The 24,889-nt window shown below is 40.7% G+C and overlaps 1 protein-coding gene across 1 annotated transcript; it reads right to left on the bottom strand.

Moving 5' to 3' along the window:
• Positions 1-4,360: 4,360 nt before the first annotated feature.
• Positions 4,361-7,115, bottom strand: LOC141378348 (uncharacterized). Its single transcript, XM_073926792.1, has 2 exons — positions 5,998-7,115; positions 4,361-5,913 (listed from the first exon to the last, which is right to left on the bottom strand). The coding sequence occupies exons 1-2, from the start codon at positions 6,620-6,622 to the stop codon at positions 4,826-4,828; spliced, it is 1,713 nt and encodes a 570-aa protein (XP_073782893.1). The 5' UTR covers positions 6,623-7,115; the 3' UTR covers positions 4,361-4,825.
• Positions 7,116-24,889: the final 17,774 nt, after the last annotated feature.

Raw genomic sequence — 24,889 nt, 5'->3', positions numbered from 1 at the left:
CGGAGTTGCTCAAGGGCGGCTGGAACCAATGGCAAGGGGTAGCGGTATTTGACTGTGATCTCATTTAAGCCTCGGTAATCAATGCATGCAAAGTCTGCTGAAGCGGGTGAGGTAGATGGTCGGATAAAGCCCTTTTCTAGCTCCTCAGAGATGTAATTCTTCATCGCTTCAGTCTCAGGTTGAGAGAGGGGGAAAATGCGGCCACGAGGGGGCGTGGTGCCTGGTAGCAGTTCAATGGCACAATCATTTTCACGATGTGGAGGGAGCTTGGTAGCCTTCTGCTTATTAAATGCCTCAGTTAAATCATGATAAACATCAGGAACATGACAGAGTTCAGGGTCTTCGGTGTTGGTAATTGTGTTGATCTGAACAGGGGAAACAGAATGCAGACATTGGATAAAGCATTGATTGCTCCATTTTGTGATCTCACCAGTTCTCCAGGAGACTTGAGGGTCATGTAGTTGTAGCCATGGCAACCCAAGAATTACAGAGTGCTTAGGGGAGTCGATGGCAAGAAGGGAAATCTCCTCTTCATGGAGAGAGCCTGTTTGAAGAGAGATTGGTTGAGTCTGGAATTTTATGCGTCCCTCTCCCAAAGGGCGCCCGTCTACAGCAGTGATGGCTATGGAGGAATCACAGGAGGTTAAAGGAATGGAGTGAGTGGTGGCAAACGTGTAATCAATAAAGTTGCCAGCGGCTCCTGAATCGATCATGGCCATGGTCTCAATTTCATCTCCATTATTTTTCAGAATGACAGGCAAATTCATAACATTATTAGTGGTAGTGAACATAGTGGTTGCACTCACCGAGAGGGTTTTAGGGAGAGGCTTGTTGGGACATAAAACCTTCGTATGGCCTGGAAGTCCGCAATAAATGCACAGGTGATTTCTTCTCCGTCGCTCTCGTTCCTCTGGATTCAGGCGGGTCCTACCCAATTGCATGGGTTCAGCGGAGATCTCAGGGGATACAGGACTGGAAGCAATTGAGCACAGTGGATTGCGAGTGCGGAGAAGAGTGTCTAACCTTATGTAAAGTTCAATTAGTTGATCCAGTGTTTTTCCCTCGTCACGACATGCCATCTCTTTCTGCAATTCTGGTCTTAGAGCCTTTCTGTAGAGCGTGGTAAGCGGATCATCAGCCCAGCCAGCTTGCGCTGCTAAGGTGCGGAACTGCAGTGCGAACTCGGCTGCGGAGCGATCTCCCTGTTGTATGCAAAGTAGCTCCTCGCCAGCGTTACGACCACCCTCCGGATGATCAAACACAGTGCAAAAACGTTTGAGAAAGTCATTAAACGAGGGAAATATCGGGGTACTGTCTGGCCAGACTGCAGTAGCCCAGTCTAGTGCTTTCCCAGTGAGCAGTGAGCACACAAAAGCAATTTTCCCATTATCGTCCTTAAACAGATGGGGCTGTTTGGCGATAAACAGTTTACATTGCAATAGGAAGCCTTTACATTTTGCTGGGTTACCTGAGAACTTGTCAGGGAATGCCAATGGAGCTCCGGAAGTCATCGGGGGTTGTGTAACAACAAATGGACTCGGAGAGTAGTTGGCGGTGGGTTGCGCGGTGGCAGCAGCTTGCAGGTTTTGTAGGGATTTCACCAGTTCGTCTGTTAACTGAGTTAGATGTGTTAGTTGTTGTTGGTGAGTAGACAATACCTGAGCTTGCGTTGTGACTTTGTGAGACAAAACCTGGATGGCTGCGGGATCTGTGTTGGGCGAAGTCTTCTGTAACGGGGAGACTGACACGGAGGGATCCATTTTGCAGTATTTATTAAGTCACACTTAAACATCAACAACTCGCACGGCTGTGCGGACATACAACATACACATCAAGGGAGACGTAGCAGATAACAGACACAGTGTGATTACCAGGCTTGGGTCAGAGGCAGGCAGCGTGATTCAGAGTCCGTGTAACAGGCTTTGGTCAGAGGCAGGCAGCGAGAATCAGAGTCCGAGGAAACAGGCTTTGGTCGAGGGCAGGCAGAAGACAGAGCAGAGTCGTGAAACGGGCTGAAGTGGTAAACGGGAGATCAGGCAGGATAGGACGCTCAGAAATGCTGGCCGGGGCTAAACAAGACTTCGCACTGAAGTGTGTGTGTGTGAGCTGCTTATATGTGGTACGTGGGTCATTAGTGGAATGGAGAACAGGTGTGCTGGGATCAGGGTGAATGAATGACGTAATGGTTAGAAGTCCGGAGATGGTGACCTCTACTGGCCAGCGAGGGGAATGACTGGGACCGAGTCGGTGACATCCTGTGTGTGGACTCAGTGATTTTACTTTTATAGTGACAAATACGTTCTTTTCATTGCCTTTAAAGTGAAATAACTGAACATAAATATACAAGGCTGAGAAAAATGCTCATTTTACATGGCATGTAGAGGTTTAGGCATCTGTACTGTACTTCATTTCTTTATTCTAAGAATTTAAAGTCCTAATTTCTAGTTCAAAGTATTTTTATTATTTATAAAAATGTAATAAAACTTAAAGCAATTTGACAAAATGGTATGAAATAGTTTTGGTACATCAAAAAGTGTAGTTCTAATAACTATCCAACAAGATTATCCAGCAAAAATTAGTTCTTAATATGTCACTTAAATGTATTATTTATACCTCAATTAAACTGAAAATCAGGTGAATAACTGCAAAAAGGTTCAGTTTTTTGGAAAACAAATAACCCATTTCAATAAGCTGGCTACAGGCCTGAAAGTGTTATGTTAAAATAATGTTTATTAACTGATAAAGAGAGAGTTTAATAAAGTCTTTCGTTCATTTTTCGTACAAATTAAACATGTCTCATAGTATTATTAAAAGATGGAGCACAGGCTGTAGTTTTTCTGACAAATTGTTTAAACCAAAATTGGAGATGTTACTCTAAGACAGTGGTTCTCAAACTGTGGTACGTGTACCACTAGTGGTACGCGGGCTTCCTTCTAGTGGTACACGGAGGAATGAAATATCTCATGTACATGCTACAAATAATTAAAAATTTATAAAAAATGATGTATATAATATGCCATATATTATATATAGGCTATATTTCTGAGGTAATCTGCCAGGTTTTTTAACTGTGCAGAGTTGTAGCTGCTTTACTGGGCCTACTACGCTACTGTATTTCAATACTGCTCATTTTGGTGGTACTTGGAGAAACTATTTTTTCTAAGGTGGTACTTGAAAAAAGTTTGAGAAGCACTGCTCTAAGAGATTAGGAGAACTGGCATGGTTATATACATTTACATGTAGGTGTTTATTCTGCAGTTAGTTTTCAGGGAATATTGTTTACAGACTAGTCTGCTTTAACGTTAGACTGAACGTAAAAGCGGTGAAAACACTAGCATAACGGCATTATCATCATGGACTCATTCAGTAGCGAACTTGAGTTTGTGTGACTCACGCTTTTAATTGGAAAAAGCTCTTTATGTCCACCTCTTCTTGCTACCTCCATCCTAACTTGTGCGTGTCTGTCATACACCTCACACACATCGGGAAATTCCCCCCGCGCAGTTGTTTTGGCGCTGTTTGTATCTGAAACGATGATCTGAAAGCAGCCACTCACTTGACAGCAGGGAAAGGCACAGCCAATCACAATGTTCACATGTGTTTGGGGGCGGTGCGACCGGAGGAGAGAACGTGATTTAACCCTTTCGGCTTGTCTAGGTTTATACTGACAGCTCTATGTTTTTAAGTGAATTAAATTATTGGTGGGGACATTTTGGTAGTTTGTGGATATTGGTGGGGACATGTCCACCATCCACCCTAAATCTACGACCCTGGGTACGATAGTTTGATATTTCCAATCTGGCAACCCTGGATAAGACATTCTGAGATATACACACAAATACGGCACAGAGCCATACAATTTTGAGCCTGTGGACAGACCAGCAGACAGAACAGCAGTAAGAGAAGATTAAATAAGATGTAATGTGAAGAGAACGGAGTAGGTTCTTGGTGGAGAGAGTGTTAGCTTACAGACAGATGTTAGCTAATGAAACCTTATCAGGCAATAGCAAAACAAGAATTGATCATCCATAAGTATTAAATTCAGTAGGTGATCTTCCACAATGCTAACAGCTTAGCATAAATCTCTGAATCAAAGTCCCACACCTGCCGTCTAGAGCCACGCCTCTACATAACATCTCACAAATATAGATTGTACCCATCATAAGTTGAGCATGTAAGAACAAACTTAAATATTTTAAATGTTTTGGGGTATAAATGCTATGTGGAAAAACTTCCACAATGGAGGATTTTTCCAAAAAGCCAATGATCTGATGAGAAATAAAACAGGTCAATGAAACGCCAGTGTCTAGCGAACATAGCTGGCAGCAATCTCAATTAATAGAGTATAAGACAGCCAGAGTGTTGTGATTCGGGATAGATGCAAACAACTGCAGGTAAGATCCAAATGCAGGTTTATTCGTGGTCAAGCAAGCAATGGTCAAAACAGGTATGAACAGGCATATACGGGCAAATCCAGAGTCGAAGTCGGTAAACAGGCAAAAGGTCGAAAGGCTGGCGGCTAAACAGGATAACTAGGAAACTAAGCTAGGTACAGACACGGAGAAAACAAGATCGGAAGAAACGCGTTGAAATGTCACCAAACAGTAGACAAGACTCGGCCATGTGAATGAGTGTGTGTGCTGCTTAAATACTGTGTGTAATCAGTCTCTGTAACAGGTTTCAGCTGGTGATGTAATCAGGAAGATGAGTGACCAGGCGTGCGTGATTGGAAGAAGTGCATGTATGGAAATGTAGTCCTGGGGAATGCGGAAGTGAGGTTCATGAAGAAAGAGGAAACCAGCGATCTCCAGAGAATGATCGCTGGTTATCGTAACATAGCCCCCCCTCTAAAGAGTGGCTTCCAGACGCTCCAAATACAGTTCAGGCGGGAGGTGGAGCGGAGGCGGAACAGGGGGAGGGATGGAGGGCCAGGACCATGCAGCTGGAGCGTACCTGGGGCGTGGAGCTGCTGAAGACCCGGAGCGTGGAGTTGTGGAAGGCCTGGAGCGTGGAGCTGCGGAAGACCCGGAGAGTAGAGCTGTCGTGGTCCTGGATTGTTTGACAATGGAGGACCTGGAGCGTGGAGCTGCGGAAGACCCGGAGAGTGGAGTTGCGGAGAGCCTGGAGCGTGAAGCTGCGGAAGACCCGGAGAGTAGAGTTGCGGAGGGCCTGGAGCGTGGAGCTGCGGAAGACCCGGAGAGTAGAGTTGCGGAGGACCTGGAGCGTGGAGCTGCGGAGGACCCGGAGAGTGGAGTTGCGGAGAGCCTGGAGCGTGGAGCTGCGGAAGACCCGGAGAGTAGAGTTGCGGAGGACCTGAAGCGTGGAGCTGCGGAGGGCCTGGAACATGAGGCTGAGACCATTGAGGAAGCTTAGGTGGCAGCGGCCATTCAGGAAGTTCAGCAGACGGCGGCCATTCAGGAGGCTTGGGCGGCGGCCATTCAAGAAGCTCAGGAGGCGGAGTCGACACTGGTTGCGGCGTCGACTCTGGCTGTGGTGTCGACTCTGGCTGTGGTGTCGACTCTGGCTGCGGTGTCGACTCTGGCTGCGGTGTCGACTCTGGCTGCGGCGTCGACTCTGGCTGCGGCGTCGACTCTGGCTGCGGCGTCGACTCTGGCTGCGGCGTCGACTCTGGCTGCGGCGTCGACTCTGGCTGCGGCGTAGACTCTGGCTGCGGCGTAGACTCTGGCAGCACTGGACGGTCTGGCAGCACTGGACGGTCTGGCAGCACTGGAGGATCTGGCAGCACTGGAGGGTCTGGCAGCACTGGAGTGTCTAGCAGCTCTGGAAGGTCTGGCAGCTCTGGAGGGTCTGGCAGGTCTGGCAGCACTGGAGGGTCTGGCAGCTTTGGAGAGTCTGGCAGCACTGGAGGGTCTGGCAGCACTGGAAGGTCTGGCAGCACTGGAGGGTCTGGCAGCTCTGGAGGGTCTGGCAGCACTGGAGGGTCTGGTAGCACTGGAGGTGGCGGTGGCAGCTCTGGAGGGTCTGGCAGCTCTGGAGGGTCTGGCAGCTCTGGAGGGTCTGGCAGCTCTGAAGGTGGCATCAGCTCTGGTAACTCCGGTAGTGGTGACCATTCTGGGGGCTCAGTTGATGGCACTTCAGGAACTAGAACAGGAACTAAGGCAGGAACGGACAAGGAACAGGAAACCATCTTGTGAGCTGGTGGCAGATTGGCGTTTACCACATTGTGAGCTGGAGGGCTGGTGTCGGCCATCTTGTGAGCTGGAAGACTGGAGTCGGCCATCTTGTGAGCTGAAGGACTAGATGCGGCCATTTTCTGAGCTGGGAGTGTGGTGATGGAATGAGCAGCAAGCCCCGGTGTTATCTGGTCTTGCTGTATACTGCCCCTCCCCAAAAAATATTTAGGAGTTTCCTCCACCTCACCTACGGTGAAGGACGAGTCCACAGTGCGTAGCGCATAGTCCAAAAACTCAGAGAATGTTCCTCGAGAACGAACACTTGAAAGTGTGCTCTTTAGCGGCTCATTAAGCCCATAAATAAAAAATTCAATGAGCATACAGTCTGGTAAATCAGTGGTGTTAGCGATCTCCAAATAACACTGGATGTGGTTCTCGAGGGATTGATTACCCTGGCGTAGACGGACCAAAAACACTGCTGGATCCATAATGTGGCCGAGTCTTCTGTTGTGATTCGGGATAGATGCAAACAACTGCAGGTAAGATCCAAATGCAGGTTTATTCGTGGTCAAGCAAGCAATGGTCAAAACAGGTATGAACAGGCATATACGGGCAAATCCAGAGTCGAAGTCGGTAAACAGGCAAAAGGTCGAAAGGCTGGTGGCTAAACAGGATAACTAGGAAACTAAGCTAGGTACAGACACGGAGAAAACAAGATCGGAAGAAACTCGTTGAAATGTCACCAAACAGTAGACAAGACTCGGCCATGTGAATGAGTGTGTGTGCTGCTTAAATACTGTGTGTAATCAGTCTCTGTAACAGGTTTCAGCTGGTGATGTAATCAGGAAGATGAGTGACCAGGCGTGCGTGATTGGAAGAAGTGCATGTATGGAAATGTAGTCCTGGGGAATGCGGAAGTGAGGTTCATGAAGAAAGAGGAAACCAGCGATCTCCAGAGAATGATCGCTGGTTATCGTAACACAGAGGCGTATCGCTTTGTACATTTTTAAGCTAAAGAGCCAAACTGAGCTGTCAGCTAAGGTGCAACCACTGTAGTGAAGGGACATAGCATTTCTGTTCGCCCCCTTTGTTTCCAGCAGGAGGGGAACTAAAGTTATATGTAGGAAACTTCCACAATGAGGAAATGTATGGAAAACACGGTGGATCCTTGCGATCATAACAGAAAAGAAGCTGCTTAGAGTCGTAAGCTCTAAATGCAGTCACACAGAGCAGTCTGTGAACAGGACACTGCAAGAAATGGTCTTGGTCTGCCTCCTCTGATGGAAAAAAAATGCACTGTAGGAACTTTGGGCATCTAGGTGGGTTGAGGTCTCAGGAAAACGTGAGAGTAAGCCAGCTGGAATTGTTGACACAATTCGCTGATTGAAAATGCCTCCAGATACCCGACCATCTTGACCGATACGCGGTCAGCAGAGTTGTTTACATGGACAGAAAACATAAAAATACTGAGTCGAGTAGATTGAGCAGACCTCACCTAAAGCGAGATCTCCAAGAGGGTTTGAGAGGGGGACATGATGGATTTAACCATCTAACATCTTGCATCTCTGAGGAACTGGATAAGGCGATTCTTTTCCAGAGCACTGCCATCCCCGGGTCCTAAGACTGGGGTTGATCATAACGACAACCCCTCATTGCGGAGAGGACAGCCTATGTTCCAGACAACTGGAGGAGGATAGCATTACATTCAACTGGCATGTTCAAGGTCTTTCCCTGAAAGAAGCACACCACACAACTGTCACGGTCGTGGTTAGGGAAAAGGATCGAGGACTCAGGTGCAGCAAATAATGGGTATTTAATAATAATGAAATAAAAATAAAAGGCAAAACAAAACTACTCAGAGAAGGAAAACATTAACAAAACACACAAACAAACTTGGCTGGCAAGACAAAACTGGAGCAGGAACACAGGAGGAGTGTAGACGACGAACTGGCACAGAACAGAAGACATGAGGAGATTATTTGCAGGAGCAAATTAACACAACTGATGAACATAATTAACTAATTGTAACGGCGGGAAGTGACACTGACAACAGAAGGTAGGATCCAAATGCAGGTTTATTCAGAATAGTCAGGCAAGCAATGGTCAACACAGGTGCAAACAGATCTATACAGGCAGTCCAGAATCGTAGACAAACACAGGCGAGGGGTCAGAAGGCAGACGGCTAAACAGGAGAACTGGATAAACAAGACTAAGATCAAAACACGGGAAAACAAGACCAGGATAACGCGTTGTAATGTCACCTTACAGGTAAACAAGACTCGGCAATGTGAATGAGTGTGTGTGCTGCTTAAATACTGTGTGTAATCAGTCTTGAAGCAGGATCAGCTGTGGGAGTCTAATCAGTGGAGACTTGGAGCAGGTGTGTGTGTGTGGCATGACTGAATATGTAGTTTATCAGCAGATTTGTAGTCCTAAGTGTGTGTGTGTGTGTGTGTTTACCAGCGACATCTGGTGGTTGTTCGCTGGTGAACATGACAGAGTCCCCCCTCTAAGGAGTGGCTTCCAGACACTCCTAATACTGTTCAGGCGGGAGGTGGAGCAGAGGTGGAACAGGGGGAGGGATGGAGGGCCAGGACCATGCAGTGGGGGCGGGACTGGAGCGTGGAGCTGCGGAGGGCCTGGATCGTGGAGCTGCGGAGGGCCTGGAGCGTGGAGCTGCGGAGGGCCTTAAGCGTGGAGCTGCGGAGGGCCTGGAGCGTGGAGCTGCGGAGGGCCTGGAGCGTGGAGCTGCGGAGGGCCTGGAGCGTGGAGCTGCGGAGGGCCTGGAGCGTGGAACTGCAGTGGTCCTGGATCATGAGACTGCGACCATTGAGGAAGCTTAGGTGGCAGCAGCCATTCAGGAAGTTCAGCAGGCGGCGGCCATTCAGGAGGCTTGGGCGACGGCGATGGCCATTCAGGAGGCTTGGGCGGCGGCGACGGCCATTCAGGAGGCTCAGGCGGCGGCGACAGCCATTCAGGAGGCGGCGGCGACGGCCATTCAGGAGGCTCAAGCAACGGCCATTCAGGAGGCTCAAGCGACGGCCATTCAAGAGGCTCAAGCGACGGCCATTCAGGAGGCTCAGGCGACGGCCATTCAGGAAGCTCAGGCGGCGGCCATTCAGGAAGCTCAGGAGGCGGCGGCCATTCAGGGATCTCAGGAGGCGGCGGCCATTCAGGGAGTTCAGGAGGTGGCGGCCATTCAGGAGGTTCAGGTGGCGTCAGCTCTGGTAACTCAGGTGTTGGTGGCCATTCTGGTGGCTCAGGTGATGGTATTTCAGGAACTGAAACGGGAACTATGGCAGGAACAGACAAGGAACAGGAAACCATCTTCTGAGCTTGTGCTAGATCAACTCTTACCACATTTTGAGCTGGAGGGCTGGATGCGGCCATTTTGTGAGCTGGAGGAGCAGCCATCTTGTAAGTTGGAGGACTGGAGGCGGCCATTTTGTGAGCTGGAGGACTGGAGGCGGGCATCTTATGATATAACTGATGCTCAGGAGACAGGAGTGATGGTGATGCCAGCATTAATGTTTCAGTGGGGTGTACAGCAAGCCCTGTTGTCATCTGATCTTGCTGTACACTGCCACCCCCTGTCGTAAATTTTGACTTATCAATTAGAAATTATCAGACCAGAGGTTTTGAATATCAGAAAATAGACTTTATTCTCCATAATAAAGCCGAGAAAGAACAGAGCAGACCCCAGAGCATTCTGAAGTCTCTCCTGGACACCTTCTGAAGTCTCTCCTGCACCTTCTGAAGTATCTGTGTTTGTTACAATTTTTATACAGGATTATTTGACACACCCCTAAGTCTCTTTTTAACTCTTGACCATTTTTGAATAGGTTTTTAGTCTAAGGGGTCCTGCTATTCTTGGCTCTCAGCCCACTAGCTCATGTCAACAGAGATGTTACAGGTCTATGTCAGCAAAGTATAGATGCAACTTATGCAAAGGAACTAAGTGTTTACATACATTGTCATGATAGGATAATAACTTGATAATATGTTACTCATTCTAACTTCTAACACATATAGCTTCATACAAGTATTTAACATATATGATCAGTGCTTTACATATTCAGTTGTTCTACACATCAGTCACTCAGCCTTCTCCTAGTGTTGCTCCTGTGCAGGCATACTCATCTTACACAGACATATCACTGTATTTTTAACACACGCTGGCATGTTTGCTGCAAACACCACATACATTTTGTGAAGAGAAAATTAACTGCTTTACACTTAGAAAATACTTTACACTGAGAGAATAGAAATCTTCTTCAATCCCTCCTCTTAAGACTTTAGTCTTAATATTATTGTCTTTTAACCCCAAAGTGCAATTTCATAATACAGTTCTCTTAATTACCTCTATCTAGTGACTGATATTAGCCACATAGCAGTTATTAATTGACTAGATTATGCCACTGTACTTTGACAGAAGTCCAGCCAAACGTCTCCCCTTTTGATTTGAAGGAAGTAAAAGACTGTACTCTGCCTACGGTGAAGGGGGACCCACTAAGTTGCAGAACCAGATCAATGTAGAACTCAAGTGTCCAATGGGGGTCATGCAGTGGCATTGTGGAGTACAGAGGTTCAGATAGTCCTCCACGAAAAAATATCATCAGGCATAAATCATCCAAAGATGTTAAATGGGCTACCTGGATGAAGTCCTCCACGTATTCCTCTATAGACCGGGCTTCCTGACGCAGACGCATGATCTTGAAACCCACTGGATCCATGTTGTGGCCGAGTCTTCTGTAACGGCGGGAAGCGACACTGACAACAGATGGTAGGATCCAAATGCAGGTTTATTCAGAATAGTCAGGCAAGCAATGGTCAACAAAGATGCAAACAGATCTATACAGGCAGTCCAGAATCGTAGTCAAACACAGGCGAGGGGTCAGAAGGCAGGCGGCTAAACAGGAGAACTGGATAAACAAGGCTAAGATCAAAACACGGGAAAACAAGACCAGGATAACGCGTTGTAATGTCACCTAACAGGTAAACAAGACTCGGCAATGTGAATGAGTGTGTGTGCTGCTTAAATACTGTGTGTAATCAGTCTTGAAGCAGGATCAGCTGTGGGAGTCTAATCAGTGGAGACTTGGAGCAGGTGTGTGTGTGTGGCATGACTGAATATGTAGTTTATCAGCAGATTTGTAGTCCTAAGTGTGTGTGTGTGTGTTTACAAGCGACATCTGGTGGTTGTTCGCTGGTGAACATGACACTAATAATGGGTTAACAAGTGGGGTGGGACTAGACAATAGACGGGAGAGCGCATGACAGAGACAAGAAAAGCCATGCGCTCACACAAAACAGGACAAGAACATGCAGCCATGATGACACAAGCACAACACTGAAGCACACAACAAAAGCACGTTACCTCAATGTAAACACATAGCCATGTGCTTTGACAACAGACGCAAGACACGAGCACACGATGAATGAAAACACTCACCGTGCGCTCACACACGCAGCGTGCATGTTTCATCCCAGCGCCGACCAAAACCGAAACCAACTGGATTGAGACGCTGAGAATGAAACACCACACTGCAGACAGACGAGAACCCAAACACGAGTACAAGAGCGCGCACGTCTGAGGCACGCAGAGCCCGCGCAGCCGCATCAAGCGGGAGCACACACACTCCAAGTACACCCACAACAGTGCGCGCGCACACAGAAACAGGACCAGACAGAGCTAGTGTCCGAGCTCTGCCACCAAAACAAGAATTTACAAGAGCAGAGTGGCAGAACCCTGACAACAACATGGGCATAAGTTTTATTTAACAGTGCGGGGGACAATAATTAGCATTTTTTTTAAAGGGGGCACAAATAATACAGCTGAATTGTACTAATAAAGATATGTCCCTGCAGTTAAAAATAGTTTCATCATTATTGTAGCATGGAGACTACGTCATTATGATTATTTTCAAAGTTTTACTCAGGTTCAATGACAAAGCATATTTTTGTTGTGTTGTTTACAGTCAACTGACTGACTCCTGAAGCAGAAAAAATGCTTTGTTTTCCATGCTCATAATAACTAACTTGTTTACATTACACTTTTTAAAATCACCAATCATATTGTAAATCAGTGAGCCTGTTAAGTTCATCTGCTAAACAGCCACAACTCCAAAAACATTAAAAAAATGTGTTCATCCCCAAAAGAATTTTTAATATCCCTTCAATAAAAGCACAACACACTGTACATCTGATTGACCCTGCTCTGCCTGTTCCTCAATAATTTTTCTCCTTTATCTGTGATTGCTATTGTGACATTAGTATTTATGCACTCATTCTTAAAGCCAAATTGCTTAATATGTGAACTTTTTGTACTTGGCATGTAGCTGCACTGAAAAACGATCTTATGTCCATTTGCTCTGTCATTTTATCAAACTTTTTTCACCAAGTACCACCTCAGAAAAAAATTGTCTTTCCAAGTACCACCATAGTGACCAGTGTTGAATTACAGGACCGTGGTAGGCCTAATTAAGCATCTACAGCACTGCTCAGTTCAGAGGCAGATTAATTCCTATTATTATGAACATTTATCATTGTCAGCCACTTCAAACATTATAAATAGTTTAAACATTTAACACTGTACTGTGCTTACAGGTAAAAAAAAATGTTTAAATGAAAATGTGCTTTTAAAAGTTAATCAAAAATGGCACTGTTTTTAAAGAGTAAAAAGAAAACTGCTGTATTTAAATGTAAAACATTAACATAAAGTAGCCTATTCATGAAAACCTGGAAATGTTCGTGGACCTCATAAATATAGGCTATACGTCATCACATTCAAATAAAAACTCCTTTTGATAATTTTGTTGTAAATATATAATGCATGTACATATATATTTGTATATCTTTGAAATCTAAACATTAACTTGTATTTTAGACATATGAATTGGATTTACATATCTAAATTAAAAATTAGATCTGCTTAGAGAAGGCTATTTGTGTCAGAAAAGCAAGCGATGAAAATATTCCTGTCAACATTGGAATATAAAAATACGGTATACGCCCCCAAAAACCATTACAAATATGGGTAGGAGATTAGCTTCAAATGATAAAATACATAACAAACATTAGGAAATGTAAAATAAATAAAAGGTTTAGCCTATTCAAATCAATTTACTGGTCAAAACGATATTATTGTACGTGTCAAAGGGTTAAAAAGTGTGTTCTTTTTTTTAATTATTATTCAGCGATTCCTTTGCGTACCACTAGAAGGAAGCCTGCGTACCACTAGTGATACACGTACCACAGTTTGAGAACCACTGCTGCAGCACATTTTATACACTATGGTTATTCAAAGTGGTTTACATAATGCAAAACTAGCATAAAAATAATCACAACAATAAAAACAAAGAATTAAAAATTTTAATTTTGTGTAAGTCACTTAAGAACAGAATAGAAATTGATTATGCTAAAAATACAGTGGGGTTAGTTTGGACGGAGCACAGTGCTCATTTAGCAAATACAAAGCTAAACAATATACTAATTGTGGTTGTTAATGTTAAGTTAACATTATGCCAAATCCGTCACAAAAAACAATGCATCTGTAACAGCTTTGGCGTGGTAGCTGCAGTGCACTTTGCAACAAGCTAACGTTACTAAATGAGTAATTTTAACCGCTAATAAAGCAGATTAATGGACAATTACAATTACATTGGTAATCAGCATTTTTGCTGCATCTAATTCATGAACGAGTCTTTATTATCTACGTTGAAGAGAATTGCTTTATTTAAGGTTAATAAAATCCCTTACTTACTTACTGAAATACAACATTAACTCAGAAGCAGCCGCACACCTGGCTTGTGTGTGCGTCTGTGTGTGTGTGTGTGTGAGTGTGTGTAGAGTAAGTGAGAAGTGGGAAAGCACTTAGGGGGCCAAACCACTCAGAGGAAGGGCAGGGGGAACTCAACTGTTTATTTTAAATGACAAATGCAGTTTTCCTTTTTCTTAGACAATTATTTTAGGTAAATATACATATATAGTATATAGGTATATAAAGCCACATGCACACATAGGGCTCAACCTGTGCAGTGCACATGCTCTTTTTACTCTTGGATAGAAAGTGCCCTTCTAAAATGATCAAAAGTGCCCCCGCGACACCCCCGCCTCCCCCTTAAAATGGGCTTAATTACTGTTCTTTCAAACTTAGTTACTGAATACCTTTTCATGTGTAAATTAAGTATAGCATTATTTACAAAATTTGTATTTAGGAGTAGTTGGGTTTTTTAAAGATCATAATAATACTAATAATAATAATAATAATAATTCAGAATGAGCAAGTAAATGATTAAGAAACTATTCAAATCAGCATTTAGATTTTATTATTCAGGCTTATACTAATAGCTAATTGTTTCTGTTAGTAAACGCTTTAATAACTCAGCTTCATCCAGTTTTGTGACCTAATCTAAAGTAGCCACTATTTTTTATAAATCCTTAATAAATGACAATTAAAGGCTTAGTATCAAATGAACAACACATCTTTGCAATCTTAGCTGAAAAGTAAAATTACTGTAAAGATTAAACATTGCCGAATTACAGAAGTGTCAAAATATATTGGATGAAACAACAATAATAATTTAACAATATATTATGTTACAACATATAAATTTTATTTAGCGATGGTCAAACTGTACAGTAATTTTATATTAGTTAAGATTGCAAATATTTATTTTTAATTTTATACAGTTTCATTTGTACATCTTCAAATGAATATAGTCGTTCATTTATTTTAGTTTATCCTGTTTAGAACATAACTGAGCCTTTAAATGTCATTTATAATGGATTCATTAAGCATAAATAGTTCTCACTTTAGATTAGGTCACAAAACTGGATGAAGTTGAGTAAATAAAGCATTTGTTATCATACAAATGAACTATTAATACTGAATAATAAAATATATAAACGTATACATGAGTAGTTTATTAATCATACTTACGCATTCAGAATAATCTATAAAAACCAGCAACTTTTTACAAACAATTAGTTTTTAAATGATGCAATGCTGAATTTAGTCATAAACAATAATCATTATGACAGGTCAATCATTAAGCACATAGTGTACGTGCTTTAAAGTCAAGAATATAGCAGTTATAACTTGTATCTGAATAAACTGCTTACTAACATCTATTAATGTAGAGTTAAAGTTTGACAGATATTGAATGCACTATTTGAATCACATGATATCCAAAATTATTTTATTATTATTGTTGTTGTTATTATTATTATCACAATTATTATTATTATTATTATTATTATTAATGATAATAGTAATAAAAGCAATAATGACTGGAGTAATAATTTAATTTGAAACTACATACAATAAGTAATAAATTAATATTTAATGATATAACTTTTTTTACATTAAATAAATGCCACTTTAATGAACAGAATAGTTTTCTTTAAAAAAACAACAGCTGAAATTTCAAACTTTTGACAGGTAGTGTACATGCTGATGTGATAGTCGTGTCATGGTTGTTGCAGATACACTTTTCAACTCTCATAAAAATGGCTAGGATTTTATTATCTGTGATATTAATCAAACTGTAAAAAAATATATAAAATTCAAAAATCAATAAAATATCATCTATAGCCTAGTACAAGGATACATTACAATGCAACATAGTTTCTTAAAAGGCAACTATAAAAAATATTTAATAATAATCTTCAGCATGTAAATTAACTTGTATTGTTTTTTTAAGCAATAATTTAGTTTAATGGTCTAAATCCAACAACCAGTTTAAAAATATCTGAAATGTTGCATTTATTATTCTTGTGAATCAATCATTTGTCAAACATAATACAACTGAACCACTGTTTCCATGTTTACATATAGCTTCATTGTGTACCACACCTCCACAAATTGTCGTCTCAGTTTTTTTGTGGTATTTACTTTGTATGAAGATTCAAATACAGTTTTGAATTGTAAATGTAGATATTGATGGCAGCACGAAAAGGCTATTATATTCTGTGTGGTGTTTCTATAGGGACAAAGAGAAGAGGTGTTACGTAAGTTGCTGGAACAGGAGACAGCTGCACATTAGATAGCTGAGCAAGAATGCAGGCAATTTATTAGCAAAGAATATGTTTAATATACATTGGTTGTAGTTTGAGCTTTTAGTTGAAATAAATGCATATAGTCTAATCCAGTGGTTCCCAACCTTTTTCCTAAATTTACTGCGTGTGTGCGTGCGTATGTGCGTGTGTGTGTGTGTGTTATTAAAATATATATGTTTAGAATATATGAATTAATCAGTTTTAGATTTATCAAAATTAAGATTAAATTAAATTATTATTCTTTATATGAATACACACAAATTTATATATAAATTTTAAACAAATAAATGTTTATTTTTTCATCTGTGCATGAACATACACTTTATGTATAACACTGAATGTTATAATAAACATAAACATGAACATTACAATAGCTGTGCATTTACTTTCATACTCTCATTCTTCTTTGTAAGTGATTGTAACACAAAGCTAATGTGCACCGGGGTAGCATGCCAGTGATAGCCAGTCGAAAATTGCTGTGCACTTCCAGTCTGTTGCTGTACTTTGTTTTACAGCCAGAAGGGTACTGAAGGCTGTCTCAGAGAGGTAGGTGCATGGTACTGAAAGGATGAATGTTTTTTGTAATTGCATAGTTAGCCATTTTAGTTGTGACAACAGGTCCCCTTACTATCCAAAGCCTTTTTAATCCATTCTCCTGATAGTACTTTTTTGATAGTGAATCAGCTTGAAGTTCAGCGAGCTCATCTTCACAGCTATGGTATTTCACATATTTAAGTCTGGATGTGAAGTAATCCATAACCCAAAGCTCCTTGGATAATTTGTCAACATCCGTAAAGCGGGACTTTAGTTCCGCCTGTAGTGACATCATGTGATGACAAAACTCTGTGCAAAGTCAAAGATGCACTCATGGTATGGCCAGAGTGTTGAGGCAGCAGTGGGAAATGTTGTAAATACCCCTGTGAAGTACCCCAGCCCTGTACTCTAGTTTGCTCATAAAAGAATTGATTGCTTTTTTGCAATCTAAGATGGTTGACTCCAAGCCCTGCAGTCTCTTGTGGGTCTCATTATAAAGAGTGAATATGTCAGCAAGGTAGGCCATTTTAATCCACATCACATCTTATAGCTGCTTCGACTGTGTGTAGTTTTGACTTTGCAAAAATTCAAAAGTTTTATCTCACAGTTCGGGAAAGTGCCCGAGCACTTTGCCGCGCGATAGCCAGCGAACCTTTGTGTGTAGCAGGAAAGCTTGATGTGCTTCATCCTCAATCAATTGTGCAAATAATCTCTGGCTTTTTTCGGCCCGCCGAATACCTTGGGCCAAAGAGGGCCAGCCGGGGCTTCGGGGCGGAGTGAAAGGACAGGCGGGCACAGTTTTCTGATCACCCACGAGTACATGCGCCACACACATAAACAAATAAATAAATAAGGGAAAGAAAACATCTGGAGCAAATTATAAGCTGGGGTCTTTTTGTGCATGATCACCCTGTTTCTCTTTTAAATGTAAGGCTGTTGCATAAAATAATAAAGTAGTTTTTATTAATACGTGACTTTTCTTTGCTTGATGTTTCAATAACACATAATAATCTTTTTACCATATTAAAGACACAGCAGACAGTAAAGGTTTTCGAGAGTTTTTGTCAAGTTTAAAAAGTGTGTTTGTGTGCATTTAGATGCCTGTATTTGTGTGAGACCGAGGAAAAGAGCACTCCCTCTATAACTCTGTTAATGCCGCGAGCTGCTTTTTTTCTTTCCCTTTTATTGTTTTTATTTATTTTGGAGATAATGCACTATATAAATACAACAGAAAGAAATCAAACTTTACAAATTTTGTGTCCTCTTTTGTAGGCTCAAAACAATAGTGTCATATCTAGATAAAATAGCCTAAGCTATATTGAAATAATTTAAAGAATTACAAATATCAGATATAATAAAATCACATTAAATAAATAAAACAATATAAAACTAACAAAAGCTAGCTATAACAATTAGGTACTATATCAAACTGCTTTAAAGCCATTAAACTTTCACTTTTCAAAAGCCTCTCTGAAAAAAAAAAGATTTTAGATATGTTCTAAAAACAATTAACACCGGAGAATGTTTTAAATATTATTTATAAAGTATTTGGATACAACAATATTAATCAAATCATGTAAACAGAGCATTTTCGGGGTGAGTGAAAGCAGAAACGAGGCGACCTTTTTTTTCTGCCTGCAGCTGCGCAGCACTTTACAGATGCATCGGGGGGAAACTGCAAGTTGAAAATGTGTGCTGTGTCCTCAAACAAGTGGGTATGTTTTTATATGACGTGGTAAAATTAAAAAAGGAAATTTTAAATACATGAAGATCTTTATTAGTGCATAGCTTCTGAGCACAATGAAATATAGGCTATATTTTGTTACGTGCTGCTATGTGCTGAAACACTTTACTTTACTTAAGATACAATAAGCAACATCTTTAAATAAAGGGAATCACCTATTAAGTGTCATAAAGCCATAGGGAAAAAATCATGTTTTAGAAAATGCCCACCATGGCTAAAGGAGCTACAGAGAAAAAAAATTTACAGGAACAAACATAGCTCTAGGTTGACTACTGTTGTGTTGTTGTGAAAATTAACTTTGACCCTTTATTTTCCACAGCCGAATCTCCATCTGTCAGTGATCAAAAAGTTGATTTCCATATCAGTGGAATTTCCAAGAGGTGCAAAAATAAAATCAGCTGCTAACATATATATATATTATAGTGTGTGTGTATTATAGTGTCAGGAACAAAAATTTTGCTTTCACTACTTCTTTGTGTTTCAAAATATTAAAAGTTTTTAAAAAACACCAGGACACCAGGACCATCTTAATGTAAAGCAAGGCAAATTTATTTATATAACACAGTGGCAATTCAAAGTGCTTTACATAAACAATAATAAAAGAAACAAGTAAAATAAAAATAAAAACAAATAATAAAAATGAGTAAAAAAAAATGTAATTAATGACTGCATGTTGTAGGGGACAGAACTGAAGCAGAGATGATACTTTATAAAATAGTTGAGGGAGACTCTGATTTAGAGTCTGACAATTAGACAGTGGGAGAATTAGAGACAATTACAGAATGACAATCAGTTTTAAATCACTTTTATGTTAAATTTGTTTTGGATTAACCACTTCTTTTTTGTTTTTATTTTGTTTTTTTGAGTTCGGCTATTTTTCAGACTAAACTGTTTCATGAATTTCAATACAATCTGAAAAAATGGCTTTTGTTTTGTTTTTGTTACATTAATATTGGATTAATATCCCTTTACAGCCATATCCTGTACAGTTGTGTTGTCTGAGTAGAGGTCGTTTTGAACTAAAATGGTCCTGTGTCCACTAGTGGACATGTTGTAAAATGAAAAATAAAAACAAAATGTAAAAACTCTAAATTGTAGATTTTCTTTTTTTTTTTTTAACCCAAAGGATGTCGGAAATCACAGAGAAAAAAAAATTCTTCAGGTCTCAGGAGGATATATTTAAATTAAGTACACTTTTTGGATAGTTTACATGTAATATACTATTGAAATTAAAATATATTTGCTTAGTATATTTAGTATGATTATTTTCATAAGGGAAACATTAAGCCTCAATCCTGAGCAATGAGAAATCATTCAATTAATCATTCATTTAAGAGTCCCTTTAGTTTTTATCATTGTTCTAAGTAATTTAAGTATAGTGAAGGTAAATAAGCATGCATGCCTGAAGTTCCTGTTATATGGCTGTTGGAAGGTCTGTTGTTGTGAATATTCTTTTGATATATGAGAAAGGTAAACAATGTTGACATTAGAACAGGTCTTGTCTATACTCAAGGTACATAGGTACATAGTACATATACATGTACATAGACTATGTACATAGTACAGGTACATAGTCTATACTCAAAACCAACTGTAACGACTGGGGGGAGTGACACTCACAACAGAAGGTAAGATCCAATATGCAGGTTTATTCAATGTCGTCAAGCGAGCAATGGTCAAATATAACAGTTCACAAAACTCACGGTTCGTTTCTATACGACAGTGGTGTCACGGTTCGGTATGTTTTCGATACAGCAAAAAAGGAAAAAGCCAGAGGATTTCTGATTTAAATTTTTTTAATGTATTAAAATAAACATCATAAAAGTATGCTCTTGTTTTTTTCCCACTTTGAACAGTCATAGAGCTATACTTCTGGGGTTTCTGCTTAGCAGCAAATAAAACAAATCCTTCTTTATACTCAAAACCAAAAAGCTTCATACAAAAAATAAATATAATATTGTAGTAGTTAAACAAAGAAAAAGAAAAGAACAATTTAGTTTTTACATGGAACTCAGTTTCAATCAGTTTTAAGTATTTTTTTTTTTTCAAAAAGATGAGTGTAAACCTTTTCTTCAGACAGCACAGATCTGCTTGATTTGACTGTCACCTGCCATATTAGTGGATCTGAAAGCAGGAATTATCTGACTCAAATGGCTTATGAAGGACTAATGTAACGGGGGCTCTATTACATTTAACATTTTCTTAAAACCCGACATTTCCACTACCGATCAAGATCTCTCATATGCACAGCTATAAATGTACCTATTACCACAGTGATTTTTTTTTGCCCTGTTCGAATCTGTAGGAATTGCCTGTCTGAATGCTGTTCAAATTCCAGTTCCTGATTTCGTGATGTCAGTGTATATGAGTTGATATGCCGAAATATTTCCGCTAAAATAGCTTACTGTCATAGCAGATTATTATTATTTTTTTTGGAGACATGTGCGTGCTATGTACCTGAGCGGCCGCGGTGAGCTGTGGCTATCCTACCTGAAGAGCTGGGAGGGAAGCGGTGGAAAGGGGTGTGCGATATATTTAAGGACCGGGGAGAAGACGTGCGACTTTCGGGAGATTATTATTCATTTGCGGGCATCTGGGAGTCTCCCGAAGCTTCCAGGAGACTTGGGATGTCTGGGATTACATTTACCTTACCAGCCATTTTGCAGGCTAGTGTAGCATGTGACTGACTGGAGTAGTGTTTGGAGGTAGGGCGGGTCTGGTGATATGTGAACAGGTTATTGAGATTGGCTGTTTTGCGTCGGGTCCAGGGTTGTTGGGGCAACGGGAGCGGAGCCAGCACAAGCAGGCTGACACAGAAGGCATCAGAATTGCTAATGAGTGCATCATGCTTTAATAAAGTGATATTCTGAGATCAAAAGCGATGGTCTACTGTTTAATAAGATAGCGGGGAAGGCAGCATGTTGCCTGTTGAGCGTTGTTGCACTAAACATTATATTTTGTACTTATTCTCTTTTATCATTTTAGATGTTAGTTTGAATCAAATCATTTGGTTTGTTATGCGTACCGGACCTAAAGTCTCGTACCGAACGGTTCAATACGAATATGCGTATCGTTACACTCTTAATATATAGAGTATAGTATGAATATATAAAGTCAGAATTATTAGCCTCGCTTTGAATTTGTTTTTCCTTTTTAAATATTTCTCAAATTCTGTTTAACAGAGCAAGGAAATGTTTACAGTATGTCTGATAATATTTTTTTCTTTTGGAGAAAGTCTTATTTGTTTTATTCCGGATAGAATAAAGGCTGTTTTTAATTTTTTAAAACCCATTTTAATTAAAAAATGTTTTAAGTCAAAAATTTTTAAGGAATTATTCAGTTATATTAAGTAAAGGAAACCGTTAAGTGTTTCAGGACATAAGAGCATAGGTCACCGTCACTTTACCTCAGCTGATTCCGGCTGATTAGCCCCTGAACTCGGCATATCTATACAGGCTTTACACAGTCTTTTGGAATTATTTCTTAAAATTATCAGATGATATGGTACAACCATCTGAAGCGTTGTCATACAGTGTTATGCCTGGATTTTATAAAAAATCTTGCATTTGGAGCTATGAGGCCAAATGTCTAGGCCAGGGGTGGGTAAACTCGGTCCTGGAGGGTCAGTGTCCTGCACAGTTTAGCTCCAACTCTAATCAAACACTTTTCACCCATAGGAAAGTCGGTCTAAGCAAAATCTTTAAAGTCTGTAGCTCTGCTCACGCTCCGCCTCTTTGCCCTTGTTCAGTATACCTGGGTTGGTGCGATGACTCACAAACAAAATGGCGACGTTTGGCCATGCCCACCGGTAGCTTCTTTTGGGTTCTTCATAAACCTATGGGTGACCACCATATCTTTTACAGTCCCTCTTAATAGAGCGATTGGACCCGCTAAACAAGCGGATTGGATAGTTGTTGAGCGCAACAAAATATATATTTTATTACGACACTGCTGTGTTGAGCCTAAAAAAGTGGACACGTAATTTATAAAGTTTTATGTCTTTCTGTTGAATTAATATTTGTATTATCTCCAAAATAAAGACAGAAAGAAAGAAAGAAAAGAAGAAGCCTAGCCGCTCACAGCATCTACAGAGCTGTCAAGAGAGTGCTCTTTCGCCCAGTCTCTCACACAAACGTGCATCTAAACCTTTACAGTCTATGATCTAATCACACGTTTCATGCACAACCACATCTTTTAAACTTGACAAAAAACTCTTAATTACTGTAAGTTACTCGCTCTACCATACAGGCCTGATTGCACAAATGGTTGTCCTTCTGTAAAGTTCTCCTCTCTCCACAGAAGAATGCTGTAGCTCAGACAGGGTGACCATGGGTTAATTGATCACCTCCCTGACTAAGGCCCTTCTCCCCCAATCACTCAGCTTACATAGCCGGCAAGCTCTTGGAAGAGTCCTGGAGCCTCATGTATCAATGTTGCGTATGCACAAAAAAATTGTGTACACCTGATTTCACGCTTATGTTTGGATTTACTAACGTTGAAATAAACATGAGAATGTGCGTTGGTCCATGCCAACTTCATGCCTGGTGTACTTGCATTTCTTGTGTGTTTGTTTTATTTCCATTGGCGACTCCTAGAGGCAATTATGTTAAATTGCACACTACAAAGTATCTTTGAGCCGTACAAAGGCAGCTGTATGGGATGGGATCATCCGCATGTCTAGCAGGTATATAAGGTTTGCATACCATGCAGTTTACCAGCCAAACATTAAAGCGCAGTTTGCAGCGATCGCCGGTTTTCCAATCGGAGCGATTGACTGCACATAAATTGCTATAAAGGTTCCATCTGAAGAATTTGCATACATGAATCGGAAACATTTCCATTCAATAAATGTGCAAATAATATGTGATGCTCAAATGCGCTTAACACAATACACACTTATTAATGATTCCTACTTCTCTTCCTTGTGATGAATAGTAGGCAAAATCTGATATGTAGTGGGGGAGAGAGGAATGAATTCATCAGACGCTGGATTCGAACCAGGATCATGATTGATTGTGTCAAAACATGTTGACATGCGCTTTACGAGCTACGCTTCTCACACTGCTGTTTGCTACTCTCTTTAGTTACCTTTGTCTCTGTCAATCAAACGATGATGGGCGGGAATCACTCAACTAGCTCATTCCAACGAGGTGTGTTAATTGCATTTAGCCTATATAGACACAACAAAATTTTACACCTTTACATCCGACCATTTCTTTCTAATTCACTCACAGAGCGATGTTTAGACCTCACTGAGTTAACCGCGTCAGCTAAACTTCTCCCATTCTATTTTCTTCTTTTGTTATTAATTTCGGAGGACAAACATGCAAATGACACTGTTTTTTTCCATTCTACCTCCGAAAGGGGCACCTATTAATTCACATTCTGTTCTAAGTTTCACTTTTTGCTTGCTTTTGCCATTGCTTTTTCATTTGGTTTTGCCAAGGTAGAGTCATTACCATATTTATTAGGGAGAGGAGGCAGGGAGGGGTTATGCGCTCGTGCATGTGCGCTCAGTTTCACGTTAATTTAGACGTACAAAGAGATTATGCGTGGGATTCTACGTACGCAGTGTTTTATACAGCTGAATTTTTATGTATGCACATTTACAGATTTTTAGTATGAATTCAACGCAAGTCTATGTACATGAGGGCCCTGGTGATCCCAAATATCTTCCACTTACAGATGATGGTGGCCACTGTGCTCATTGGAACTTTCAGAGCAGCAGAAATTTTTCTGTAACCTTCCCCAGCCCTGTGCCTAGAGACAATCCTATCTCGGAGGTCTACAAACTGAAGGATTCGGATTTCTGCTTTCCAATCCGTCTCATCATGGACCAACGTTTATCCTTTTCATCATCCTGTTTCTCAGTATTTAACTGTGAATTGATTTTAAATTAATGAATAAGTTAACACATTGCTTAATAAAAGAATGTTCAGTGCATTTGCCTGTCTCCTTATAACTATTTTCAAAAGAAACCAATAGGTCAGAGGTCACGGAGACCTTGAGTGGAACTGAGGGCTGAGGACTGGAAACAACAGTTTCTACTGTTATTTCTACGAGTTAATATTATCTAAAATGTCTAAAGTGATTTTGCTATTTTTACTGTTAATTCTTTTAAAGTGATTCTACTTTTTATTCAAGATTTTTAAATTTTTCTAGTCTGTGTTTTAACCAATCAGGTTAGAACACCTATATGTATGACGCAGTTAATGACGTTATGTGAGAGTATAATTGTAATGATTGGTGATTGTAAGCAGAGCGGCCTAGAAACTTATTGCGAGTGTTGAAGCTGGCTTCTGCGAATGAAACTGCAAACTATCTTCAGTAAACTTGATTTATTTATTTAAATATCTGACTCCGGCTCTTCTTCATCTACCAGACTGGTCATTCTTTGGGTTAAACTGTAAACTATCCC

This window comes from Danio rerio, chromosome 16, assembly GCF_049306965.1.
Source record: "Danio rerio strain Tuebingen ecotype United States chromosome 16, GRCz12tu, whole genome shotgun sequence".
NCBI classification, from domain to species: domain Eukaryota; kingdom Metazoa; phylum Chordata; class Actinopteri; order Cypriniformes; family Danionidae; genus Danio; species Danio rerio.
Note: the sequence above shows the minus strand (reverse complement) of the source record. Positions and strands in the feature narration are given on the sequence as shown.

Coding starts and splice junctions, on each gene's coding strand:
- LOC141378348 (XM_073926792.1), bottom strand. CDS start 6,622: ATGGATCCAGCAGTGTTTTTGGTCCGTCTACGCCAGGGTAATCAATCC. Junction 5,914..5,997: donor CCCTCCAGAGCTGCCAGACC/CTCCAGAGCTGC, acceptor ACCCTCCAGAGC/TGCCAGACCCTCCAGTGCTG.